Below are 24128 nucleotides of genomic sequence, written 5' to 3'. Positions count from 1 at the left end.
CAGACATGGAGGAGGAAGTGGAGGGAGGGTGGAAAAGTCATTAAAAGGGGAGTTAAAGAAGCATGAATTGGATGTGGAAGAGAAATGGAGGTCAAGTGGTAGAAGCATGGAGGGAGTGTGGAAGAGGCATGGAAGAGGAGTGGTAGAAGCATGGAGGGAGTGTGGAAGAGGCATGGAAGAGGAGTGGTAGAAGCATGGAGGGAGTGTGGAAGAGGCATGGAAGAGGAGTGGTAGAAGCATGGAGGGAGTGTGGAAGAGGCATGGAAGAGGAGTGGAAGAGGCATGGAGGGGTTGTGCTGGGGGTGTAGAGGAATTGTGAAGGAGAAAGCATGAATAGGTGTTAGAAGAGATATGGAGGGCAGGAGAAACTGGAGGTGACGAGGAAGAGGCATAGAGAGAGGGTGGAAGCATTGAGGTTTATGTGGAATAGGCAGGAGGTGTTGTGGTGGGGGTGTGGAAGAGTCATGGAGGGGGAAGGCATAGAGGGGGCATTGGATAGTTATGGAGGGGGAGAGGAAGAGGCTTGGAGATTAAGTGTAAGGTCATGGAGTCAGAATGGAAGAGGCAAAGAGGTGGAGGGGATGGAAAAGTCATGAGTGGTAGAGGAATGGAGGGGAGTGGAAGCAGAACAGATGGGGTTTGGACTGAGAAAAGAGGCATAGCTGTGAAGAACCATTTTCCAGCACTCTCTTTCCTTGAGGATGACTTTCCTTAGAATTGTCAAATTTACTGCAGATGTTTATTCCATGTCGGGCAGCCATGGGCCTATGTCCCATAGCGGCAACTCAGAGACAGAGAGAAGATCCTTGGTGACTCCTACCCCCTATAACCTGCAGTGAACGCCCCCTCCAGAGAGGAACCTAACTTTTAGCAAAAAAATAGAAAACCCTTCTCTCTCGGGCATCAAAACTTGACATCATTTTGTGGTGAATGGGGGGATCTAGTATGATCTTGGGGATGAGATCCTAAATGTCTGAATGGTCGGTTCACACCTGACTGGTCAAGGGATCCAGTCCAGTTTTAATGGAGCGGTGGTCGACATTCACATAATTGTCACCTCAGCTCTCGGCGTCCGGACCCCACTAACGAGTCCTCGTGCAATATGTGGCTGACAAGCCACTTGAAGGAGGTTTATAGCTGAGGTTAACGCTGACATTTACGCCATAAATTCCCATTTAGCTCCGGTGAACCGATTAATTCTGCCATTATTGATGACCGGCAGCGTCTGCACCGGCGCCAGTTCTATCTCTTTATAATTAATGATTCTGCTCTGATACTGTTTGGGTTCAAGACTCATATTGAAGAGTGCGAAAATAAATATAAATAATCAGGTGTCACCATGGAAACTGTGGTTGCTATGGTAATTGCTTGACTTTTTTTTCTTTTTTTTCTCCAGGATTTTTATTTCTGTCTTATGAAAGGACAAGTTGATAACTTTATCGGAACAGTTTTCAGAGTGGCCAATATTTGAGATTTATTTTCACGCTGTTCGTACATATATATATATCTACACACACATCGGGTAAAATAAGTATTGAACATGTCACCAATTTTCCAAGTATATCTAATTCTAAAGGCGCTATTGACATGAAATTCTCATCAGATGTCGGTAACGACCAGTCCATTCCACACAGGCAAAGAAATCATCCATAGTTGTCCATAAATGATGTGTAATAATGAGAAATGACACAGGGAAGATGTGTTGAGCACACTTATTGGAATGTATTTACGGTAATACTTCATACAAAAGCCTTTGTTGGAGAAGCTTCATTATGCCTCCTGTATGGAGAAACTAGTCGCAGGCATTGCTCAGGTGTGATTTTATCTTCTATGAACTCTGAGCTTTAGTTCCTTCCATACATTTTCTATTGGATTCAGGTCCGGTGATCGGCTCGGCCATTGTAGCAGATTTATTTTCTTTCTGTTGCTCTTCACAGTTGTTCCTTGTCTTTTGGACAACTCTTCTGGTAATTATTTCCACTCCTATGTCTGAAATCAGGCGGGGAGCACCTGGCCTTGGATCTTTTATGGTGAGATGATGTTCTTTTCGCTTCCCGATTATGGCCCCAACAGTGCTCACTGGAACCTTGAGTAGTTTAGAAATTCTTCTGTAACCAATATAAGTTATATATAGAACTATAACAGTATAGTTTGCAACAATAAGGTTGTGAAGGTCTTGAGAAAAACCAATGGTTTTCCCCATCATGAGATGTTTCTTGTGCAACATCTTGGTAATAAGACACCTTTTTATGGGGCATCAGTTGAACCAGCTAATATTATTTTTCATTAAGTGGCAGGATTGCTTTCTAATTAATGGTAGTTTTCAGTTGATGTCAGGACTTTTCAGGGCTTTTTGCACCTCTTTTTCTTCATATGTTCAATACTTTTTTCCCTGTGTTATTTCTCATTATTACACATAACTTATGTTACTCACCTGTCCCTAGTCTGGACTCTGCTCCATCTGCCCCGGTCTGTTGAACTTTCTTGTTCTCCATGCTGGGCTTTGGAGGTGGCCTGACATGCTTCCATGTGATGAACTGCCTGGTCCTACTTAAGGGCTTCTAAGACAAAAACCCAGGTATTGAATCTGAGTCTACACTTGCCGTTTCTGTGTGCAGAGCACCCTGGCTGAGAGGCTGCCCATCATCTTTTGTAGACCAGTGGCTTCTAGCGCTTCTACCTACTTGTCTGCAGTTTCCAGTAACTTCGGAGTTCTGTCTAGCACCTGTCCCTTGGTCTCCTGGACCTTATCTTTGTGTCCACCTGTGGTTTTCAGGATGTCTTCCTGACTGTGTACGGCTTCCTTGGTTCCTGATTTTCCCGTTACTCCAGAGTGTTATCTGCTGCCTGTGGATTCCAGCATAGCACTACCTGAATGGTTTCCTGACGTCCCCTGCCTGCCTGTGGTTTCCTGCACTTCATCTGCTTTCCTGCAGTTTCCAGCATTTCACTTCCTGCCTGTGGTTTCCTGACATCCTCCACCTGCCTGTTGTGCCCTCCACTCCACCTCCTTGCCTATGGTTTCCAGCATTCCACCTGCCTACCTACGGTTTCTAGTCCTACTTGCTGCACCGATGCCCATGGCCCATGTGCCCACCTGGACCTTGGGCTTAGAGGATCCATCTCACCCAGAGAGTCCCTTAAACTTCTCATAACAATAATAATAATAATAATAATAACTTAATTTATGGACATCTATGGTTTGATTTCTTTGCCTGTGTGGATTGGATCGGTTGTTACCAACATCTGGTGAGAATTTCATGTCAATAGCGCCTTTAGAAAAAAAAATTATTGGAAAATTGTTGACGTGGAAAATTGGTGACGTGTTCAATTCTTATTTCGCCTGCTACATATATTTTACCTACTGTTTAGGTTTTAGATTCCTTGGACGAGGGCGCAAAGTGTGAGGCAATATGGCCATTATATGGTTCATAAACCAGATCTGTACAGACAAGTATGTCTACAATGGAGGGTTCAGTAGAACTTCCTGGGACCACTGGTATGTGTGTTCTTGTTCTGTTACTTCCTGCACTGAAATGGTGGTCACCCAGACAGAAAGTGATATGGTCATTAGGCAACTTGAACTCACACCTTCTCGAGAGCCCCAAGAGTATCGGAAGAGTTGGCAAAGTGCCATTCTAAAAATCTCCCAAAATCTTTCAGACGTGAGCCATCCCGCAAGATTTTCTTTCCCTTGGCATCCAAAAACACATTCAGGTGTATAAGTTTGGTCATAAAGATGGGAAATTCCATAAATACAATTTGTTCTCCCTCAATGAAAATTCAGAACCTTGGCAAGTATGCCACAAAGCTTAATCTATGAACTAGAGGAGGTCCAAGTGTATGTGGTGGAGAGGTAGACCCTGATACTTCTATATGGCTGATGAACAAGTTGGGACCTGGCTCGAGGTGGCCTTATGAAGGTCATTATGGGGGTCTAGAAGAATGTGGTGGAGCGGGACAGGCTTATGCTTCTATATTCCCAAAGAACATGGAGAGCACCAGCTCAAGTTGGGTCTATGAAGGTCCTTATGAGAGTCTAGATGTATGTGGTGGAGAGGAACAAACATGGAGGGCACCAGCTTAAGTTACAACCACGAGGGTCCTTATGAGAGAAGATGTATGTGGTGGACAAAGGCAGACTTATGCCTCAAGAACATGGAGGGCACGAGCTCAAGTTGCAACTATGAAGGTCCTTATGGGAGTCTTGATGTATGTGGTCAAGAGGGACAGGTTTATGCTTCTATATGCTTCAAGTGCATGAAGGGAACCAACTCATATGTGGTGGAGATGGAAAGGTTTACACTTCTATATGCCTCAAAGATATGGAGGGCACGAGCTCAAGTTGGGACTATGAAGGTCCTTATGAGGGTCTAGATGTATGTGGTGGAGCGGGAAAGGCTTATGCTTCTATATGTTTCAAGAGCATGGAGACCACCAGCTCAAGTTGTGTCTAAGAAGGTCCTTATGGGAGTCTAGATGTATGGGGCAGAGAAATTCTTACGCTTTTATATGTCTCCAGAACATGGAGAGCACCAGCTCTAGTTGGGTCTATGAAGGTCCTTAAGGAAGTCTAGATGTATAGGGCAGAAAGGAAAAGTCTTAAACTTCTATATGGCCCATAACCATAGTGAACTTCAGCTGAAGTTGAGTTTATGGTCTTTTTGAGGTGAAGGTGTATTCGGAATAGAGGCATGCCCTACCTAATGTACTACCAAAAATTATGGCAAATCTCCTAGATGGCACTATAAACCATCCCAAAAGCTCTCAGAGACAAGTGTTCCTACAAGGTTTTCTTTTCCTTGCTCTCCAAAAGAACATTTGATAGGGAAGGTGGGAGCCAAGAACATGCTGGGCTCAACTGGTGTCTAGATACCTGTAAGCTTGAGGAACCTGGTCGACATACTGTACTTAGGTCCCATAAACATGATGGCTACCAAAGTTGTATCAGTCTACGTTCTTCAAGGGTAATGTGAATCACTTTGGTGGTCTTTTAGTCTTCTTTTGCCCCATTCATAACCAAGCTGGGCTCCGTAAATCCTTCTTTCTTCCCCAAGGGAAGTGCAAAAGTCCAACAGACCCTCCATAGCTGGTGGTTCATAGGATCATAGGAGGGAACATTACGTTGTCTGGGAAGTATGGAAGTATATGGTCCATCATATGGCGGCTTCGTCTGAGGACTTTATCCAAGGTAAAGCGCTATGAGAAGACAACCACAAAACTGTACTTTGTGCCAAGCTGCCGTGTTGTCCTTCAGTTCTACGTGGGGAACATCGACCCTGAGTGAATATTCTAGATTCTCCTATAATGATTGCACATTGCTACTTTGCGGTGTAAGGAATCTCCAAGTGTCCTATAAGAAGATCACCCAGTACGACTACCCGCGCCCTACAGTCGGTGCACAGTGGGGGTTGTAGTTGGCCACTGGCAGCAGATCCTTAGGAACCTATATCAGTAGGAAGGTGTATTGTGGGCTCCCCCTGGTGGAGCACAGAGTGAAGGAGCAGCAAATCTCCCACTGTGAAGAGCAGTCTCATCTGGGGTCTGCACTTATGTAGGGTGTCAGGATTTAGATAGGGGTCCGGTCTGGTCTGGGGTCTGCACTTATGTAGGGTGTCAGGATTTAGTTAGGGGTCCGGTCTGGTCTGGGGTCTGCACTTATGTAGGGTGTCAGGACTTAGTTAGGGGTCCGGTCTGGTCTGGGGTCTGCACTTATGTAGGGTGTCAGGATTTAGTTAGGGGTCCGGTCTGGTCTCTGCACTTATGTAGGGTGTCAGGATTTAGTTAGGGGTCCGGTCTGGTCTGGGGTCTGCACTTATGTAGGGTGCCAGGACTTAGTTAGGGGTCCGGTCTGGTCTGGGGTCTGCATTTGCTTGGTGAATCTTATTTGGTGCCTGTCTTTATATTGGGTGTCGCCATATATTTTGAGGGGTCTGGTCGAGGGTCTGTGATAGAGCTTCTGGTCTGGAATCTGACTTGTATAGGTGATGGTCTAGGTCTGTATTTATGTTAGGGGTCTCATATGGGGGGTTTATTTAGGAGATCTGGCATGGTGCCTATATTTATTTAGTGGGTCTTTCCAGGAGTCTGCATTTATTTCAAGGTTCGGTTTGTAGTCGGTATTTATTTAGGGGTCTGGTCTGGGGTCTATTATTTAGTGGATCTGATCTGGATTCAGTATTAGTTTATAGTCCTGTTCTGGGGTCTTTATTAATGTGGCCTGTTTTGGGGTCTGTATTATTTAAGGGTCTGGTCTGGAGTCTGTATTATGTAGGGGTCTGGTCTGGGGTCTACAGTTAGGGGTCTGGTCTGGGGTTCATTATTTAGGGGTCTGGTCTGTGGTCTATATTTATAGGTTATGGTCTGGGGTCTGTCTTAGGGATCTAGTCTGTGGTCTGTATTTGTTTAGGGGTATGCTCTGGGTCTTGTCTTAGTTAGGGGATATGGTCTGGGGTCTATATTCATTTATAAAGTCTGGTCGGGAGTCTGTATTATTTAGGGGTCTGGTCTGGGGTCTGTATTATTTAGGGGTCTGGGGATTATATAAATTGCGGATCTGGTCTGGGGTCTGTAATATTTAGGGGTCTGTATTATTTAGGGGTCTGGTCTGGGGTCTGTATTATTTAGGGGCTGGTCTGAGGTCAGTATTTATTTATGGGTCTGTATTTTTTAGGGGTCTGGTCTGGGGTCTATATTATTTAGATTATTTAGGGATCTGTTCTGGGGTCTGTATTATTTAGGGGTCTGGCCTGCATTCAGTATTTGTTTAGGGGGTCTAGTCTGAAGTCAGTATTTATTTAGGGGTCTCTATTATTTAAGAGTCTGGCCGAGGTCTGTATTATTTAGGGGTCTGGTCTGGGGTCTGTCTTAGTTAGGAGGTCTGGTCTGGGGTCTGAATTATTTAGGGGTCTGTATTATTTAATGGTCTGCTCTGTGGTCTGTATTATTTAGGGGTCTGGTCTGGGGTCTGTATTATTTAGGGGTCTGGATTCCGTATTATTTAGGGGTTTGTAGTCTGTATTATTTAGGGGTCTGTATTATTTAGGGGTCTGGTCTGGGGTCTGTATTAGTTAGGAGGTCTGGTCTGTGGTCTGCATTATTTAGGGGTCTGGATTCCGTATTATTTAGGGGTTTGTAGTCTGTATTATTTAGGAGGACTGGTCTGGGGTCTGTATTATTTTGGGGTCTGTATTATTTAGGGGTCTGGTCTGGGGTCTGTATTATTTGGGGGTCTGTATTATTTAGGGGTCTGGTCTGGGGTCTGTCTTATTTAGTGGGTCTGAATTTACTAAGAGGGCCTAGTCTCTGCTCTATATTAATTTTGGGGTGCGCCTGCGGGTGGTCCCCTATAAATCGGCCTTTCCTTTCTTTCCTTTGATGACAGCAGATAAAACACTTTTAGTTGAGATGTTTTTATTTCCTTGCAGATTTCCCACTGGTGATAAAACACTCGGACATATTGATTAGTTTATTAAACGTCGCCGTGGCTCTAAGCCGCTGGATTATACATTGACCGTCAGGACCACTCACTGGAATTTGCCACAACCTGATGTAAGATTGCAATTTAGGAATTTTGATCCCTGGGGCAGAACTTCTGTAAGTTTTCCGTTACTCCTATGTATTTTGTTTTTCCGTAAATCTGCTACTAAATGACTGCAATTGCGAACAGCCTCCACTAGATGGAGCTCCCTGCATACAGATTTATACACAGTGCTTCCTAGTTACTGTATACGTCTGTACACATTAGGCGCCACCTAGTGGTGATCGCAGGTAACAGCATTTTATCATCTACTTCAAAGAAGTAAATCATGGGAATTATGTGTCCTCGAGCCCCCGGAGAGGTGCAGCAATTATATGTTACCCCCACTGGATTATTGCTCAATTCTTCCATGGTGGTCCCCTGACCTTGGCTTGTAATGGACAGTGCTGGCATGGGATAGGTGGTCCGCCTGGTCTACAGTACATACAAGGATAACCATACAGACAAGATATAAACACCCCAAATCTCAGTTACACCCTCCCCCCCCCCCCAAAAAAAAAACCCTCCCCAGCCCGAAAAAATAATTCTAGAAAATTCTACGTCTCCGTCCTCCCGCTATGTACACGACTAATGGAAGGTGGACACTTTCTCCTGTTCTCTCCTCTAACACAGTGTTACGGTTTTAAAAATAAATCTGTTCCCCCCTCCACCAAAAACAAGACTACAGAGTACAGAGTGCGCCCCCCGCCCCGCCACTACAGGTAGAAAGGTAGATAATGTGTTATGCCGTCTCGCGTAGGGCACCGCCGCCCCGGATGCTGTCGTCCATCAGTCCACCATCTTGTCCTGCTTCTTCCCTTCTTTTTTCTTCTTTTTAGACTCTGCAGGGAAAATAAAAAACAAAATGCCGATGATTATAAGTTCTGGAAAGGAGGAAAAACCAGAGCCAAGGAAAATGCCACAATATCAATCAATAATATCAGCATCCCTGGTGGCCTAGGGCAGTAAGGGTTAATATCACCATCCCTGGTGGCCTAGGGCAGTAAGGGTTAATATCAGCATCCCTGGTGGCCTAGGGCAGTAAGGGTTAATATCAGCATTCCTGGTGGTCTAGGGCAGTAAGGGTTAATATCAGCATTCCTGGTGGTCTAGGGCAGTAAGGGTTAATATCAGCATCCCTGGTGGCCTAGGGCAGTAAGGGTTAATATCAGCATTCCTGGTGGTCTAGGGCAGTAAGGGTTAATATCGGCATCCCTGGTGGTCTAGGGCAGTAAGGGTTAATATCAGCATCCCTGGTGGTCTAGGGCAGTAAGGGTTAATATCAGCATCCCTGGTGGTCTAGGGCAGTAAGGGTTAATATCAGCATCCCTGGTGGTCTAGGGCAGTAAGGGTTAATATCAGCATCCCTGGTGGTCTAGGGCAGTAAGGGTTAATATCGGCATCCCTGGTGGTCTAGGGCAGCAAGGGTTAATATCAGCATCCCTGGTGGCCTAGGGCAGCAAGGGTTAATATCAGCATCCCTGGTGGTCTAGGGCAGTAAGGGTTAATATCAGCATTCCTGGTGGTCCAGGGAAGTAAGGGTTAATATCAGCATCCCTGGTGGCCTAGGGCAGCAAGGGTTAATATCAGCATCCCTGGTGGTCTAGGGCAGTAAGGGTTAATATCGGCATCCCTGGTGGTCCAGGGCAGTAGGGAATAATATCAGCATCCCTGGTGGTCTAGGGCAGTAAGGGTTAATATCAGCATCCCTGGTGGCCTAGGGCAGCAAGGGTTAATATCAGCATCCCTGGTGGTCTAGGGCAGTAAGGGTTAATATCAGCATCCCTGGTGGTCTAGGGCAGTAAGGGTTAATATCAGCATCCCTGGTGGTCTAGGGCAGTAAGGGTTAATATCAGCATCCCTGGTGGTCTAGGGCAGTAAGGGTTAATATCAGCATTCCTGGTGGTCTAGGGCAGTAAGGGTTAATATCGGCATCCCTGGTGGTCTAGGGCAGTAAGGGTTAATATCAGCATCCCTGGTGGTCTAGGGCAGTAAGGGTTAATATCAGCATCCCTGGTGGTCTAGGGCAGTAAGGGTTAATATCAGCATCCCTGGTGGTCTAGGGCAGTAAGGGTTAATATCAGCATCCCTGGTGGTCTAGGGCAGTAAGGGTTAATATCGGCATCCCTGGTGGTCTAGGGCAGCAAGGGTTAATATCAGCATCCCTGGTGGCCTAGGGCAGCAAGGGTTAATATCAGCATCCCTGGTGGTCTAGGGCAGTAAGGGTTAATATCAGCATTCCTGGTGGTCCAGGGAAGTAAGGGTTAATATCAGCATCCCTGGTGGCCTAGGGCAGCAAGGGTTAATATCAGCATCCCTGGTGGTCTAGGGCAGTAAGGGTTAATATCGGCATCCCTGGTGGTCCAGGGCAGTAGGGAATAATATCAGCATCCCTGGTGGTCTAGGGCAGTAAGGGTTAATATCAGCATCCCTGGTGGCCTAGGGCAGCAAGGGTTAATATCGGCATCCCTGGTGGCCTAGGGCAGCAAGGGTTAATATCAGCATCCCTGGTGGCCTAGGGCAGCAAGGGTTAATATCAGCATCCCTGGTGGTCTAGGGCAGCAAGGGTTAATATCAGCATCCCTGGTGGCCTAGGGCAGTAAGGGTTAATATCAGCATCCCTGGTGGTCCAGGGCAGTAGGGAATAATATCAGCATCCCTGGTGGTCTAGGGCAGTAAGGGTTAATATCAGCATTCCTGGTGGTCCAGGGCAGTAAGGGTTAATATCACCATCCCTGGTGGTCCAGGGCAGTAAGGGTTAATATCAGCATCCCTGGTGGTCTATGGGTGTAATAGGATATTTCCAGCATCCCTGGTGGTCTAAGGGGCTGACATCAACCATCCTGACGGCCTAGGACACTGGAGGGTTAACGATGTCTTCTTTACTGGTCTAAAGCCGATAAGAGGTGACTGCCATTATCCCTGGTGGCCCAGTGCAGTAAAGGGTCCATTTGTGGGTCCCTGGTGGCCTCGGGCTGTCAGGGATTTCTTATCAGTCGCCCTTGATAGTATTTGTTTCATTTCCCTGAATGAGTCCACGTCTTTTTAGGATCGCCCTGCGCCGTGTCAGTCTCTACTGTCTCTCTAGAATTATATTCATCATCCAAGAAGCTGAGAATAATCGTCACTGCGAGGAACGGTGGAGGTCGTCACATAAAACATTAATATCAGTGTCGTAGGTTTCTGTGACAGATCTTTCCATGCATTATACAGCCCAGCAGGACCATTACTGCAGGCGGCCGCGCTGGCCATGTCCTCTACCAGGGCGAGGAGGACACAATCCATATGTATATCCTGACTCGCCGTGTGGCCCCCACAGTGTGAGATGACAGGTGGGCAGCAGAGGGGACGCGATTAATTCTGCCTGTTTTCAGCAATTCACTGACTGTGACCGCGTCAAGTGGACGAGAGCCCAGCGAGCGCGAGGGAGTCAGACCACAGAGAGATCCGAGGCCGGGACGGATCCACTCAGAATTCAGGATGTTCTGTCACTCATCATTGCCATGCTAGGCAAGGACGACAGCAGCAGGCAGCCACTGGGGAGGCAGGTCACGGCGGCGCTTCCTTCCTTCACTGCTTTTATTTACCCTCTTTTGTTTGTTTTTTATTATTATTATTATTATCTGTACAGATGTGTCCTTCTTCAGAGTTCCTCTTGGCTCAACATATCCCGAAATGCGTCTAACACCACCAAGAGATCACTATACTTCAGGAGACTTCTATGCTATAGGTGCCTATATGTGACCATCCAGTGGTTGCAATGTGGGTTGCTTACATCTGTGCTGTTGTGGGCAAGCCATAGACAGAATCAGTCACCTTCCCCTTCTGGCTGCTGGCAGAATCAGTATCCTTCATTCTCTGGAAGCTGACAGAATTAATCTCCTTCCTCCTCTGGCAGCTGACAGAATTAGTCTTCTTCCTCCTCTGGCAGCTGACAGAATCAATCTCCTTCTTCCTCTGGCAGCTAACAGAAACAGTCACCTTCCACCTCTGGCAGTTGACAAAATCAGTATCTTTCATTCTCTGGAAGCTGACAAAAGTAGTCTCCTTCCTCCTCTGGCAGCTGACAAAATCAATATCCTTCCTCCTATGGCAGCTGACAGAATCAGTCTCCTTCTCCCTCTGACGGCTGGCAGAATCAGTCTCCTTCCTTTTTTACCCAGTGTAAACGCCGCTGTTCTCCTGAATCCGGCGATGTTTTTCTTTTGTCGCTGTGGCTCTCTGTTCCCTCAATATGACCCCCTCCCTATTCCCTTAGTGTAAATATAGTCTATTAGCCAAAAGGGTGTTTTTCTCAAGAAGTCACCCACAGAGAAAATGACCCTGCCCATTTGGCCAAAATGGCTACATTTTTATACAAGAAATTAAGGGTCATATCTCAGGAACAGAGAGGCGCAGGAAGAAAAGAAAAACAATACTGGATTTAGGAGAACAGCAGCATTTACACCAAGTCATCAGTATTAGTTCATGTAGCTCTGATTACTAGGACTGCTCCCGATCACTTGATTGGTGGGATCTAAAGTAACATAGGACCATACATCTAGTATTGGCCTTTTCTGCTCTTGCCTTGTACAGGAAAAAGGTGGCAGTACCCTTCATAACCACTACAAAATGTATGGCGCTGTACAACCTCCATCACTGCCTTTAATCAGATGATCATAAAGGTGGCGGGAGCCAGACCCCCGCTATTCTAATATTGATGATTTATTTATTGTGTCAGACAGCTGCAAACACAAACTCAAACTCAACATAAAAGGACCCCAACATTCTCAGGGCTGAGGAATGGAAGCAGGGAGCACTAAAGTAATAAACTACATAGCACAGCTCAGCAGGGGCCGGACATGGAGTGAGGAGGAGCCATTATCAACCAATGAACTGTGAGGAAGGAGAGAGGGAAGAAAAGGAAAGGATTGTAAAGTAAAAAGCTACAGCATGGCTCAGCAGGGGCCGGACATGGAGAGAGGAGGAGCCATTATCAACCCATGTACTGTGAGGAAGGAGATATGGAAGAAAAGGAAACGATTGAAAACTATAAAACTACAGCATGGCTCAGCAGGGGCCGGACATGGAGAGAGGAGGAGCCATTATCAACCAATGAACTGTGAGGAAGGAGAGAGGGAAGAAAAGGAAAGGATTGTACAGTATAAAACTACAGCATGGCTCAGCAGGGGCCGGACATGGAGAGAGGAGGAGCCATTATCAACCAATGAACTGTGAGGAAGGAGAGAGGGAAGAAAAGAAAATGATTGTATAGTATAAAGCTTGTGCACATGGAAAGAAAAATCCAGCTCCAGGAATAAAAAGTATCAAAAATTTATTTAAACATATTAAAATTTGGAAAACTGCTGGCAAGCGATAAATTACATCAGCATGAAGTCTAAGAGCACTGTTTGTGCTCGAAACGCGTCCAACGACTATATGGTAGCTTACATCCAAATTATGTAATTTATCGCTTGCCAGCAATTTTCCAAATTTGAATATGTTTAAATAAATTTTTGATACTTTTTATTCCTGGAGCTGGATTTTTCTTTCCATGTGCACAAGTTTCAACGTCAAACAGAGAAGTTTTTTCCTTGCTCGGATATTATATGGACTACAGATGAAGGTTTCTACTGGGTGAGCTTAAAAGTTTTTCTGTTTTTATAGTATAAAGCTACAGCATGGCTCAGCAGGGGAAGGACATGGAGAGAGGAGGAGCCACTATCAACCAATGAACTATGAGGAAGGAGAGAGAGAAGAAAGAGAAAGGATTGAAGATTAGAAAACTACAGCGTGGCTCAGCAGGGGATGGACATGGAGAGAGGAGGAGCCATTATCAATCAATGAACCGTGAGGAAGGAGAGACTGAAGAAAAGGAAAGGATTGTACAGTATAAAGCTACAGCATGGCTCAGCAGGGGCCGGACATGGAGAGAGGAGGAGCCATTATCAACCCATGTACTGTGAGGAAGGAGAGAGGGAAGAAAAAAAGGATTGTATAGTATAAAGCTACAGCACAGCTCCACAGGGGCCGGATATGCAGAGAGGAGGAGCCACTATCAACCAATGAACTGTGAGGAAGGAGAGACTGAAGAAAATGAAAAGATTGTACAGAGTATAAAGCTACAGCATGGCTCAGCAGGGGCCGGGCATGGAGAGAGGAGGAGCCATTATCAACCAATGAACTGTGAGGGAGGAGAGAGGGAAGAAAAAAAGGATTGTATAGTATAAAGCTACAGCACAGCTCCACAGGGGCCGGACATGGAGAGAGGAGGAGCCACTATCAACCAATGAACTGTGAGGAAGGAGAGACTGAAGAAAATGAAAAGATTGTACAGAGTATAAAGCTACAGCATGGCTCAGCAGGGGCCGAGCATGGAGAGAGGAGCCATTATCAACCAATGAACTGTGAGGAAGGAGAGAGGGAAGAAAAAAAAGGATTGTATAGTATAAAACTACAGCATGGCTCAGCAGGGGCCGGGTATGGAGAGGAGGAGCCACTATCAACCCATGTACTGTGAGGAAGGAGAGAGGGAAGAAATAGAAAGGATTGAAGATTAGAAAACTACAGCATGGGTCAGCAGGGGATGGACATGGAGAGAGGAGGAGCCATTATCAAACAATGAACTGTGAGGAAGGAGAGAGGGAAGAAAAAGGATTGTATAGTATAAAGCTACAGCGCAGCTCCACAGGGGCCGGGCATGGGGAGAGGAGGAGCCACTATCAACCAATGAACTGTGAGGAAGGAGATAGGGAAGAAAGGGAAAGGATTGCAGAGAAATGTAGGGATGGTAGGGAAGAGAATGAAGCAAGCAGAACAAATGGGAAGAGTAGATGGGAGCGAAAGAAAGTTTGAGAAAAACTGGTAGGGGAGGATGGGGGTAGCTGAGGGTAGCAAGAGAGGGAGGAGGAGGGTAGATAATTGTTCGCAGCCTGGTAGAGGGGATCAGAGAAGAAGGAGGGAAACAAGGTGCGGGCGGGAGGGAAGAAAAGATTCTGTCAACTGAGACAAAATTATGGAGGAGATGGGAAGAGCGGCCGAGGATTGGAGGCCATGATAGGTCGTTACAAGCCATCTTCTGTACAGCACATAGGTCATTAAACAGTCCAGGAGGGGGCGCAATCATGGACCGGACTCTATAACTTTTTGGCATCATGCTCCGCCCAGATGACACTTTATTGATTTACATTCACAGGCAGAATCCTGAGCTGAGCAGTAAATCTGATTGTATCCAGTGCAGACAATCCTCTGTAAGCTGCAATCTCTCTGGAGGTTTGCTTCAATGTATCAGTCTGGAGCAGGGGTAGACATACCGCATGTACAGCCGTGCGGCTGCATTGGGGCCCAGAGCTGGAGGGGGGCCTCTGCAGGGCGGCTATCACTGAGGGCAATCTGGCCTGTTTATCCGCCCCGTGGCTCTGGGTGGCCCTGGCCAGATTGCCCTCATGTGCTGTGGGTAGGGAGCGATCCCTGCAGCTCTGCTGCCTACAGGAGAAAATGGCAGCGGAGCGGAGTTGCGGGGATCCGTCCTGCTCCCTGGCCACACTTCCTGTCTGACACAGCAGTGCAGCTGGATGATGTCAGCATTCAGTGCGTGGCTGTTTCAGAGAGAAAGCTGCAGGCAACAAAGATGCTGCGGCTGCAGGGAACATGCGGAGAGGTGAGTGTGTATGTATGTGTGTGTCTGTCTGTGTGTGGTGGAGAGGGCAATGATGGAGGTGGTGGGGGAGAAAGCAAAGATAGAGGTGGTGGAAAGGGCAATGATTGGGGTGGTGGGGGAGAAGGCAATGATGGTGGTGATGGAGAGGGCAATGATGGAGGTGGGGGAGAGGGCAATGATAGTGTGGTGGGGGAGAAAGCAATGAAGGAGGCAGTGGAATAGGCAATGATGTGGGTGGTGGGGGAGAAGGCAATGATGGAGTTGATGGAGAGGGCAATGATGGAGGTGGGGGAGAGGACATTGATGGGACTCGAGGGGGGGAGGAGGACAATGAGGGGTGTGGGGGATTGGAGGAAGGGGGAGTTATAATTGACTTACGAACAGTGGGAGGGGAGGAGGACCTTAGATATGGATGTAAAATGAACTGGATGGTGGAGGAGGGTGCTAAGCCCCTGACAGTGTCCTCCCCATCTCACAATTCATTATGATGCTATCAAGGACTTATAATGAATGCTGGGGACACAGGCAGGACTAAGGCTATGTGCACATGTTCCGGAATTGCAGGAGAAAATTCTGCTGCATATCCTAATGTGTTAGCAGGAAGAAACTTGCATAAAATACATTTATTTTTTTTCCCTGCTTTTGTTACATATTTCTCCCCATTAGTACGGGTGAAATACAGTGGGTACGGAAAGTATTCAGACCCCTTTACATTTTTCACTCTTTGTTTCATTGCAGCCATTGGGTAAATTCTAAAAAGTTGATTTTTTTCTCATTAATGTACACTCTGCACCCCATCTTGACTGAAAGAACAGAAATGTAGAAATGTTTGTAAATTTATTAAAAAAGAAAAACTGAAATATTACATGGTCATAAGCATTCAGGCCCTTTGCTCAGACACTCATATGTAAGTCCCATGCTGTCCATTTCCTTGTGATCCTCCTCGAGATGGTTCTACTCCTTCATTGGAGTCCAGCTGTGTGTAATTAAACTGTTAGGACTTGATATGGAAAGGCGCACACCTGCCTATATAAGACCTCACAGCTCACAGTGCATGTCAGACCAAATGAGAATCATGAGGCCAAAGGAACTGGCCAAGGAGCTCAGAGACAGAATCGTGGCAAGGCACAGACCTGGCCAAGGTTACAACAGAATTTCTGCAGTACTCAAGGTTCCTAAGAGCACAGTGGCCTCCATAATCCTTAAATGGAAGAAGTTTGGGACCACCAGAAGTCTTCCTAGCCCTGGCCGTCCAGCCAAATGGTGGGAGAAGAGCCTTGGTGAGAGAGGTAAAGAAGAACCCCAAGATCACTGTGGCTCAGCTCCAGAGATGACATAGGGAGATGGGAGAAAGTTCCACAAAGTCAACTATCACTGCAGCCCTCCACCAGTCGGGTCATGGCAGAGTGGCCTGACGGAAGCCTCTCCTCAGTGCAAGACATATGAAAGCCGCATAGAGTTTGCTAAAAAACACATGAAGGACTCCAAGACTATGAGAATTAAGGTTCTCTAGTCTGAGGAGACGAAGATAGACCTTTCTGGTGATAATTCTAAGCGGTATGTGTGGAGAAAACCAGGCACTGCTCATCACCTGCCCAATACAATCCCCACAGTGAAACATGGTGGAGGCAACATCATGCTATGGGGGTGTTTTTCAGCTGCAGGGACAGGACGACTGGTTGTCATTGAAGGAAACATTAATGCGGACAAGTACAGAGATATCCTGGATGAAAACCTCTTCCAGTGCTCTGGACCTCAGATTTGGCCTAAGGTTCACCTTCCAACAAGACAATGACCCTAAGCACACAGCTAAAATAACAAAGGAGCAACTCTGTGACCATTCTTGACCGGCCCAGCCAGAGCCCTGACCTAAACCCAACTGAGCATCTCTGGAGAGACCTGAGAATGGCGTCCACCAACGTTCACCATCCAACCTGACGGAACTGGAGAGGATCTGCAAGGAAGAATGGCCGAGGATCCCCAAATCCAGGGGTGAAAAACTTGTTGCATCATTCCCAAGACGACTCATGGCTGTACGAGCTCAAAAGGGGCTTCTCCTCAATACTGAGCAAAGGGGCTGAGGACTTATGGCCATGGGATATTTCAGATTTTCTTTTTTAATAAATTTGCAAAAATTACTTCAGTTCTGTTTATTTTTCAGCCAAGATGAGGTGCGGAGTGTACATTAATGAGGGAAAATGAACTTTTTAAAATTTACCAAATGGCTGCAATGAAACAAAGAGTGAAAAATGTAAAGGGGTCTGAATACTTTCCTGTATGTAGGTGAATCTATGGCAGTGTTATATGGCACCATGTCTAAGGTCTTGGTACTTTCACAGTGTACCACAAGAGGGCGCCCACAGACGTTCCCACACACACCGCCCCCTCCTGCGCCGGTACTGCTGGCATCAGCCCTTTCCCATTGCTGGGTGCCAAGACCATCTCTATTCATACTGGTAAGTGTAATGAACACAGAGGGGGAAACAAAAAACACCGGGGACAATCGATGACTGACATACTTAACGGCCGGAGATAAAGGCGGCCATTGAGGGTCTATAGAGAGGAGCAGACATAGTTAAAGTCGTATTACTCTGCGAGCGCCATGAGGCGGCACAAACTCGGGAAACTTAGTCTCATCTTTCTCCTATTATTTATTTCCGGCGCAGACATCATTGATAAAATTGTAGATTCCTGTGGCGACCACAAGAGGGAGCTGAAGAGATCACTGCATACAATGTTACCAGTGACATCAATGTAATCCCCTGAGCTCCCTCTAGTGGTGACTGCAGGAAGCAAAAAAAATACAGTTTATCATTTCTTTTTCTGCCTGTGCAGAGTATTTGGAGGTATTGTTGATACTATAAAGCAAAAACGGGGGGAAAGAGACATATTGCAGCATAGATACAATAACTGTGCTTGTGTGAAGTTGTCTGTATGAATTTCCAGGAGGAACAACAGAAGGACGTCCCAGAGATAATCCTGACCACCTCTATTACGTGGTTGTTTTACTAAATAATTGCATTTCCAATCTGGAGACTCTTTCCTTAGGTTTCTACATTTGTGTCGATCCTCTGTTACTCCTCCTGTAAATATATGAATAAATTAGACAATTGGGCGTCACCATTTCTCTTGTCAATAGGGTGTGCACTATCAGTCTGTGTACACAGACGCCCCCTGCTGACCAGATAAATAGCAACAGCCAGTGGTCAATTTTATGATACATTTCCAGGAGGAATGACAGAGGGACAGCCCTGAGCTTTGCACTTTTCAGCAGGTTGTGCACCCCGCAGTCTGTCAGTCTGTAAGGCCACGTCCTGCAAGAGGAATAACAGAGGAGCAGCCACACTTCCTGCTGTATCATGGGGAATACAGGGATGTGCTGGAGCCGAGAGGTCCGGATCTGCCCCCCAGAGCGAGCGTCAGAGGGGTAACGTCGCCCCGCGGACCCTCCGTGTCATAGAGGAGCCCAGGAGCCTCGGGGGCAGAGACAGGAGGAGAGAGGACGGGGCTCACAGAGCTACAGTCAGCCCTGTCTGCTGGGAAACCGAGCGCGGACCACCCCAACCCCACCGCAAAATGTACAGGGAGATGTGGAAAGATGTATAGGAAGGAAGGAAAAAAAAAAAGGAAAGAAAGGAAGAAGGAAAAAAGGAAGAGAGAAAGAAGGAAAGATGAAAGGAAGGAATAAAAGGAAGAGAGAAAGAAAGATGGAAAGAAGGAAAGATGAAAGGGATAAAGGAAGAAAGAGAGGAAGGAAAATTGAAGGAAGGAGGGAAGGAAAATGGATGGAATTAAGGAAGGAAAATGGAAGGAAATGGATGCAAGGAAGGAAGGATGGAAGGAAGGAAGGAAGGAAGGAAAGAAGGAGGGAAGGAAGGAAAATGGAAGGAGGGAAGGAAGGAAGTATGGATGGAAGGAAGGATGGAAGGAATGAATGAGGGAAGGAAGGAAAATGGAGGGAAGGAAGGAATGAATGAGGGAAGGAAGGAAAATGGAAGGAAGGAGGGAAGGAAAATGGATGCAAGGAAATAAGTATGGATGGAAAGAAGGAGGGAAGGAAGGAAAATGGAAGTATGGATGGAAGGAAGAAAAGCTGGATGGAAGGAAGGAAAATGGAAGGAAGGAGGAAAGGAAGGAAGTATGGATGGAAGGAACAACAGAAGGAAAATGGAAGGAAGAAAGGAAAATGGAAGGGAGGATGGAAGGAATGAAGGACAGAAGAGAATGAAGGACTACAGACAGACAGACGGAGACAGACTTTTTGTCCAGTGGCCTCTGTTCCCTCAGACATGACATTTTCCGACAACTCTCATTTCAGTGGCGCCATCTGCTGTCTGACCGATGACATTACAGCTGCAGGGGGTCTGTTGTGGACCCTTCACTCTACTCCATTACTGATTCGAGGAGATGACACCATGATGCTTTCTTCGCTCTGGGGCCCTATCATTCATGGTCTTCTCCGCCCCTTTAAGCTCCGTCCATCGTAGCCCCAGAATGGTGCCAGTAAGGGGCACGAAAGCCCGGAGCAGCCACCGATGGGTAAGAGGACACGGAGGGGAAGTCTCACACACATCATCCTGTGACGCTGGATATTGTGACCCCTGTCCCTGTGGTCCTGCACCGCCCCTTTAACACCACCGCCTTCTCACCTTGAGGTTTGGGTTTGGTGATCTTTCCGCACGGCTTGGAGAGCGTGACGGTTTTCTGGCACTCGGCGTTGTGCAGGGCCCTCTTCAGGCTGCCGTTCCGCGTCTTCACCCCAGTTAGGGTGTCGCACTCCCCCCAGTCCTGAAACTGGTACTTGCACTCAGCTACGGGGGGACACAGAGTCAGTGAGAAGTGACCCAATGCCGCCAGATGGTGCCACATTACAATAGTGCAGCGCCATCTGGAGACGCCGCGGAGTTAACCCCTTCTTACCTCCGAACTGCTTCTTCCAGTTGCAGGGGATCTTGCACTTCTGAGTCTTCATGGTCTGTTTGCATTCCTTTCCGGATCGGGTGCCCTCCCGAGTGCCGATCCCGCAGTCCCCACTAGTGGCCACGCACACGCTCCACTGCCACTCCCCACAGTCGGACTTCTTGGCCTTTTTCTCTGTAGGATGGAGCGGTCACCATTAGTGGTCAATGACGACACCATTAGTTAGGTCCACGACCCAGTGCTAATCAATAGATCAGTAGTGGACACAGAGTCCATGGGAAAACCAAAAACAACGACAAAAATGAGGCCCCTTTAAGCAGCTACCTGACACCAGAACACACTGAACCATGTATAGAAGAAGATTCTGGTGCCTCCCCTGATTGTTGGGGGGTATCCTGTGCTAGTCCTAACGGTTCAGAAGACAAGTGGTGCACAAAGATGATGGGAAGACCCAAAACAACAATAAAAATGAGGCCTCTTTCAGGAGCCACTTGACACTAGCACGCAGTAAACCATGTGTGTCAGGAGATCTTGGTATTCCTGAAATGTTCTGGTACCCTGTGCTATTCCTCGGGGGTCAAAAGACCAGAGCCATAAAAAAAAAGTGGATAGATGAATAGCAACAATAAAAATGAGGTCCCTTTAGGCAGCTGCTTGACACCAGCACTCACTGAACCATCTGTGACAGAAGATTTGGTACATTTTTCAGCATCTGGTGGGGGAGGTCATCTTCTTTCTAGGGTTCCCATGGGCCACCTATAAGCTAGTCTTGGCATATCCTGTCCCTGGGGGTCCCACACTACTATTTTATACCCTGGTTCTACACCAGGGGTTACAGGGAGATGAAACCTATCTTTAAAAAAAAGTGCCCCCCGATAAGTCACCTGAGACTCCATAAACAGGCAGTGACCCTCTTACCTTGCTTATCTTTCTTGACCGTGTCCGTCCCGAGAACCGTTACCACCAAGAGGAACGCCAGCAGCGCCAGCGTGAATATTCCATGGTGATGATCCATCCTGGGGGGCAGAAACATTCTGCTGTGATATTTCATCATTTCTGTAGGAGTACGGACCCCCAAAATGTAATGTACATTTACTACTGGATGCCACACCGAGGACCAGAGGTTATGACTGTAGTCAGCCATCTTGGGGGCTATGGGGAGCGGACTATGGTCACTCGGTCACCCACCTGCATGCACAGGATCAGACACTTTCCTGCGCTCTCTCGCTACATAAAGTGGCGCCTCCGAAACCTCCCTAAATCCCAACTATTCTAGGGGCTCCTCGTGGGAGAAGCTCCTTCATCAGACGAAGCCTCACTGACCAATCGAGCATTAAAGGGGCTAGAAAAGGGCGAGGAAGGGGGATAGCCTGAAAATGGGGCATGTTAGGGAAAATGTGGGGGCTACTAATAAGTCCTAGAAATTAAAGCAGAGGTAATAATTACACCCAGAAATGAGGACGGGAGGGGAAGAGACATTGTATCCACGGCATTAGAGGAGTGGAGTGATTCATTCAATAACTGATAATGAGCAAATATACAAAAGAAAACAACATTTGTCTGGTGAGAGAGTCAAATATCAGTGAATTTCACCTCTGTGACGAGACGCCAGCGCCATCTGCAATTACTCTGCACTGGACTGATCTGCTGGGACTCTCCAATGCAGAAAGCTCCCTCCCAGCCAGAAACAATGCAGAAAGGTCCCTCCCAGCCAGAAACAATACAGAAAGCTCCCTCCCAGCCAGAAACAATACAGAAAGCTCCCTCCCAGCCAGAAACAATACAGAAAGCTCCCTCCCAGCCAGAAACAATACAGAAAGCTCCCTCCCAGCCAGACACAATGCAGAAAGCTCCCTCCCAGCCAGACACAATGCAGAAAGCTCCCTCCCAGCCAGAAACAGTGCAGAAAGCTCCCTCCCAGCCAGACACAATACAGAAAGCTCCCTCCCAGCCAGACACAATACAGAAAGCTCCCTCCCAGCCAGACACAATACAGAAAGCTCCCTCCCAGCCAGAAACAATACAGAAAGCTCCCTCCCAGCCAGACACAATACAGAAAGCTCCCTCCCAGCCAGACACAATACAGAAAGCTCCCTCCCAGCCAGAAACAATACAGAAAGCTCCCTCCCAGCCAGAAACAATACAGAAAGCTCCCTCCCAGCCAGAAACAATACAGAAAGCTCCCTCCCAGCCAGAAACAATACAGAAAGCTCCCTCCCAGCCAGACACAATGCAGAAAGCTCCCTCCCAGCCAGACACAATGCAGAAAGCTCCCTCCCAGCCAGAAACAGTGCAGAAAGCTCCCTCCCAGCCAGACACAATACAGAAAGCTCCCTCCCAGCCAGAAACAGTGCAGAAAGCTCCCTCCCAGCCAGACACAATACAGAAAGCTCCCTCCCAGCCAGAAACAATACAGAAAGCTCCCTCCCAGCCAGACACAATACAGAAAGCTCCCTCCCAGCCAGACACAATGCAGAAAGCTCCCTCCCAGACAGACACAATGCAGAAAGCTCCCTCCCAGCCAGACACAATGCAGAAAGCTCCCTCCCAGCCAGAAACAATACAGAAAGCTCCCTCCCAGCCAGAAACAATACAGAAAGCTCCCTCCCAGCCAGAAATAATACAGAAAGCTCCCTCCCAGCCAGAAACAATACAGAAAGCTCCCTCCCAGCCAGAAACAATACAGAAAGCTCCCTCCCAGCCAGACACAATGCAGAAAGCTCCCTCCCAGCCAGACACAATGCAGAAAGCTCCCTCCCAGCCAGAAACAGTGCAGAAAGCTCCCTCCCAGCCAGACACAATACAGAAAGCTCCCTCCCAGCCAGAAACAGTGCAGAAAGCTCCCTCCCAGCCAGACACAATACAGAAAGCTCCCTCCCAGCCAGAAACAATACAGAAAGCTCCCTCCCAGCCAGACACAATACAGAAAGCTCCCTCCCAGCCAGACACAATGCAGAAAGCTCCCTCCCAGACAGACACAATACAGAAAGCTCCCTCCCAGACAGAAACAGTGCAGAAAGCTCCCTCCCAGCCAGACACAATACAGAAAGCTCCCTCCCAGCCAGACACAATACAGAAAGCTCCCTCCCAGCCAGACACAATACAGAAAGCTCCCTCCCAGACAGAAACAATACAGAAAGAAAGCTCCCTCCCAGCCAGAAACAATACAGAAAGCTCCCTCCCAGCCAGAAACAATACAGAAAGCTCCCTCTCAGCCAGACACAACGCAGAAAGCTCCCTCCCAGCCAGAAACAGTGCAGAAAGCTCCCTCCCAGCCAGAAACAAAACAGAAAGCTCCCTCCCAGCCAGACACAATACAGAAAGCTCCCTCCCAGCCAGACACATTGCAGAAAGCTCCTTCCCAGCCAGAAACAATGCAGAAAGCTCCCTCCCAGCCAGAAACAATACAGAAAGCTCCCTCCCAGCCAGAAACAATACAGAAAGCTCCCTCCCAGCCAGAAACAATACAGAAAGCTCCCTCCCAGCCAGACACAATGCAGAAAGCTCCCTCCCAGCCAGACACAATGCAGAAAGCTCCCTCCCAGCCAGACACAATGCAGAAAGCTCCCTCCCAGCCAGACACAATACAGAAAGCTCCCTCCCAGCCAGACACAATACAGAAAGCTCCGTCCCAGCCAGAAACAATACAGAAAGCTCCCTCCCAGCCAGACACAATACAGAAAGCTCCCTCCCAGCCAGACACAATGCAGAAAGCTCCCTCCCAGACAGACACAATACAGAAAGCTCCCTCCCAGCCAGAAACAGTGCAGAAAGCTCCCTCCCAGCCAGACACAATACAGAAAGCTCCCTCCCAGCCAGACACAATACAGAAAGCTCCCTCCCAGCCAGACACAATACAGAAAGCTCCCTCCCAGCCAGAAACAATACAGAAAGAAAGCTCCCTCCCAGCCAGAAACAATACAGAAAGCTCCCTCCCAGCCAGACACAATGCAAAAAGCTCCCTCCCAGCCAGACACAATGCAGAAAGCTCCCTCCCAACCAGAAACAATGCAGAAAGCTCCCTCCCAGCCAGAAACAATACAGAAAGCT

The 24128-nt window shown here is 47.5% G+C and overlaps 1 protein-coding gene across 1 annotated transcript in view; it reads right to left on the bottom strand.

Moving 5' to 3' along the window:
- Nucleotides 1–7396: 7396 nt before the first annotated feature.
- PTN (pleiotrophin) overlaps nt 7397–24128 on the bottom strand; it is a 42687-nt gene continuing 25955 nt past the window's right edge. Inside the window, exons 2-5 of the mRNA XM_077266739.1 lie at nt 20997–21094; nt 20079–20252; nt 19808–19969; nt 7397–8361 (exon numbers count right to left, since the gene is read on the bottom strand). Of these exons, the coding sequence (XP_077122854.1) occupies nt 8309–8361; nt 19808–19969; nt 20079–20252; nt 20997–21093 (486 nt within the window). The 5' untranslated portion in view covers nt 21094 and the 3' untranslated portion in view covers nt 7397–8308. The remainder of the gene's footprint in view (nt 8362–19807; nt 19970–20078; nt 20253–20996; nt 21095–24128) is intronic.

The sequence above is a fragment of the Ranitomeya variabilis genome, chromosome 5, assembly GCF_051348905.1.
Source record: "Ranitomeya variabilis isolate aRanVar5 chromosome 5, aRanVar5.hap1, whole genome shotgun sequence".
Classification (NCBI taxonomy): Eukaryota; Metazoa; Chordata; class Amphibia; order Anura; family Dendrobatidae; genus Ranitomeya; species Ranitomeya variabilis.
Note: the sequence above shows the minus strand (reverse complement) of the source record. Positions and strands in the feature narration are given on the sequence as shown.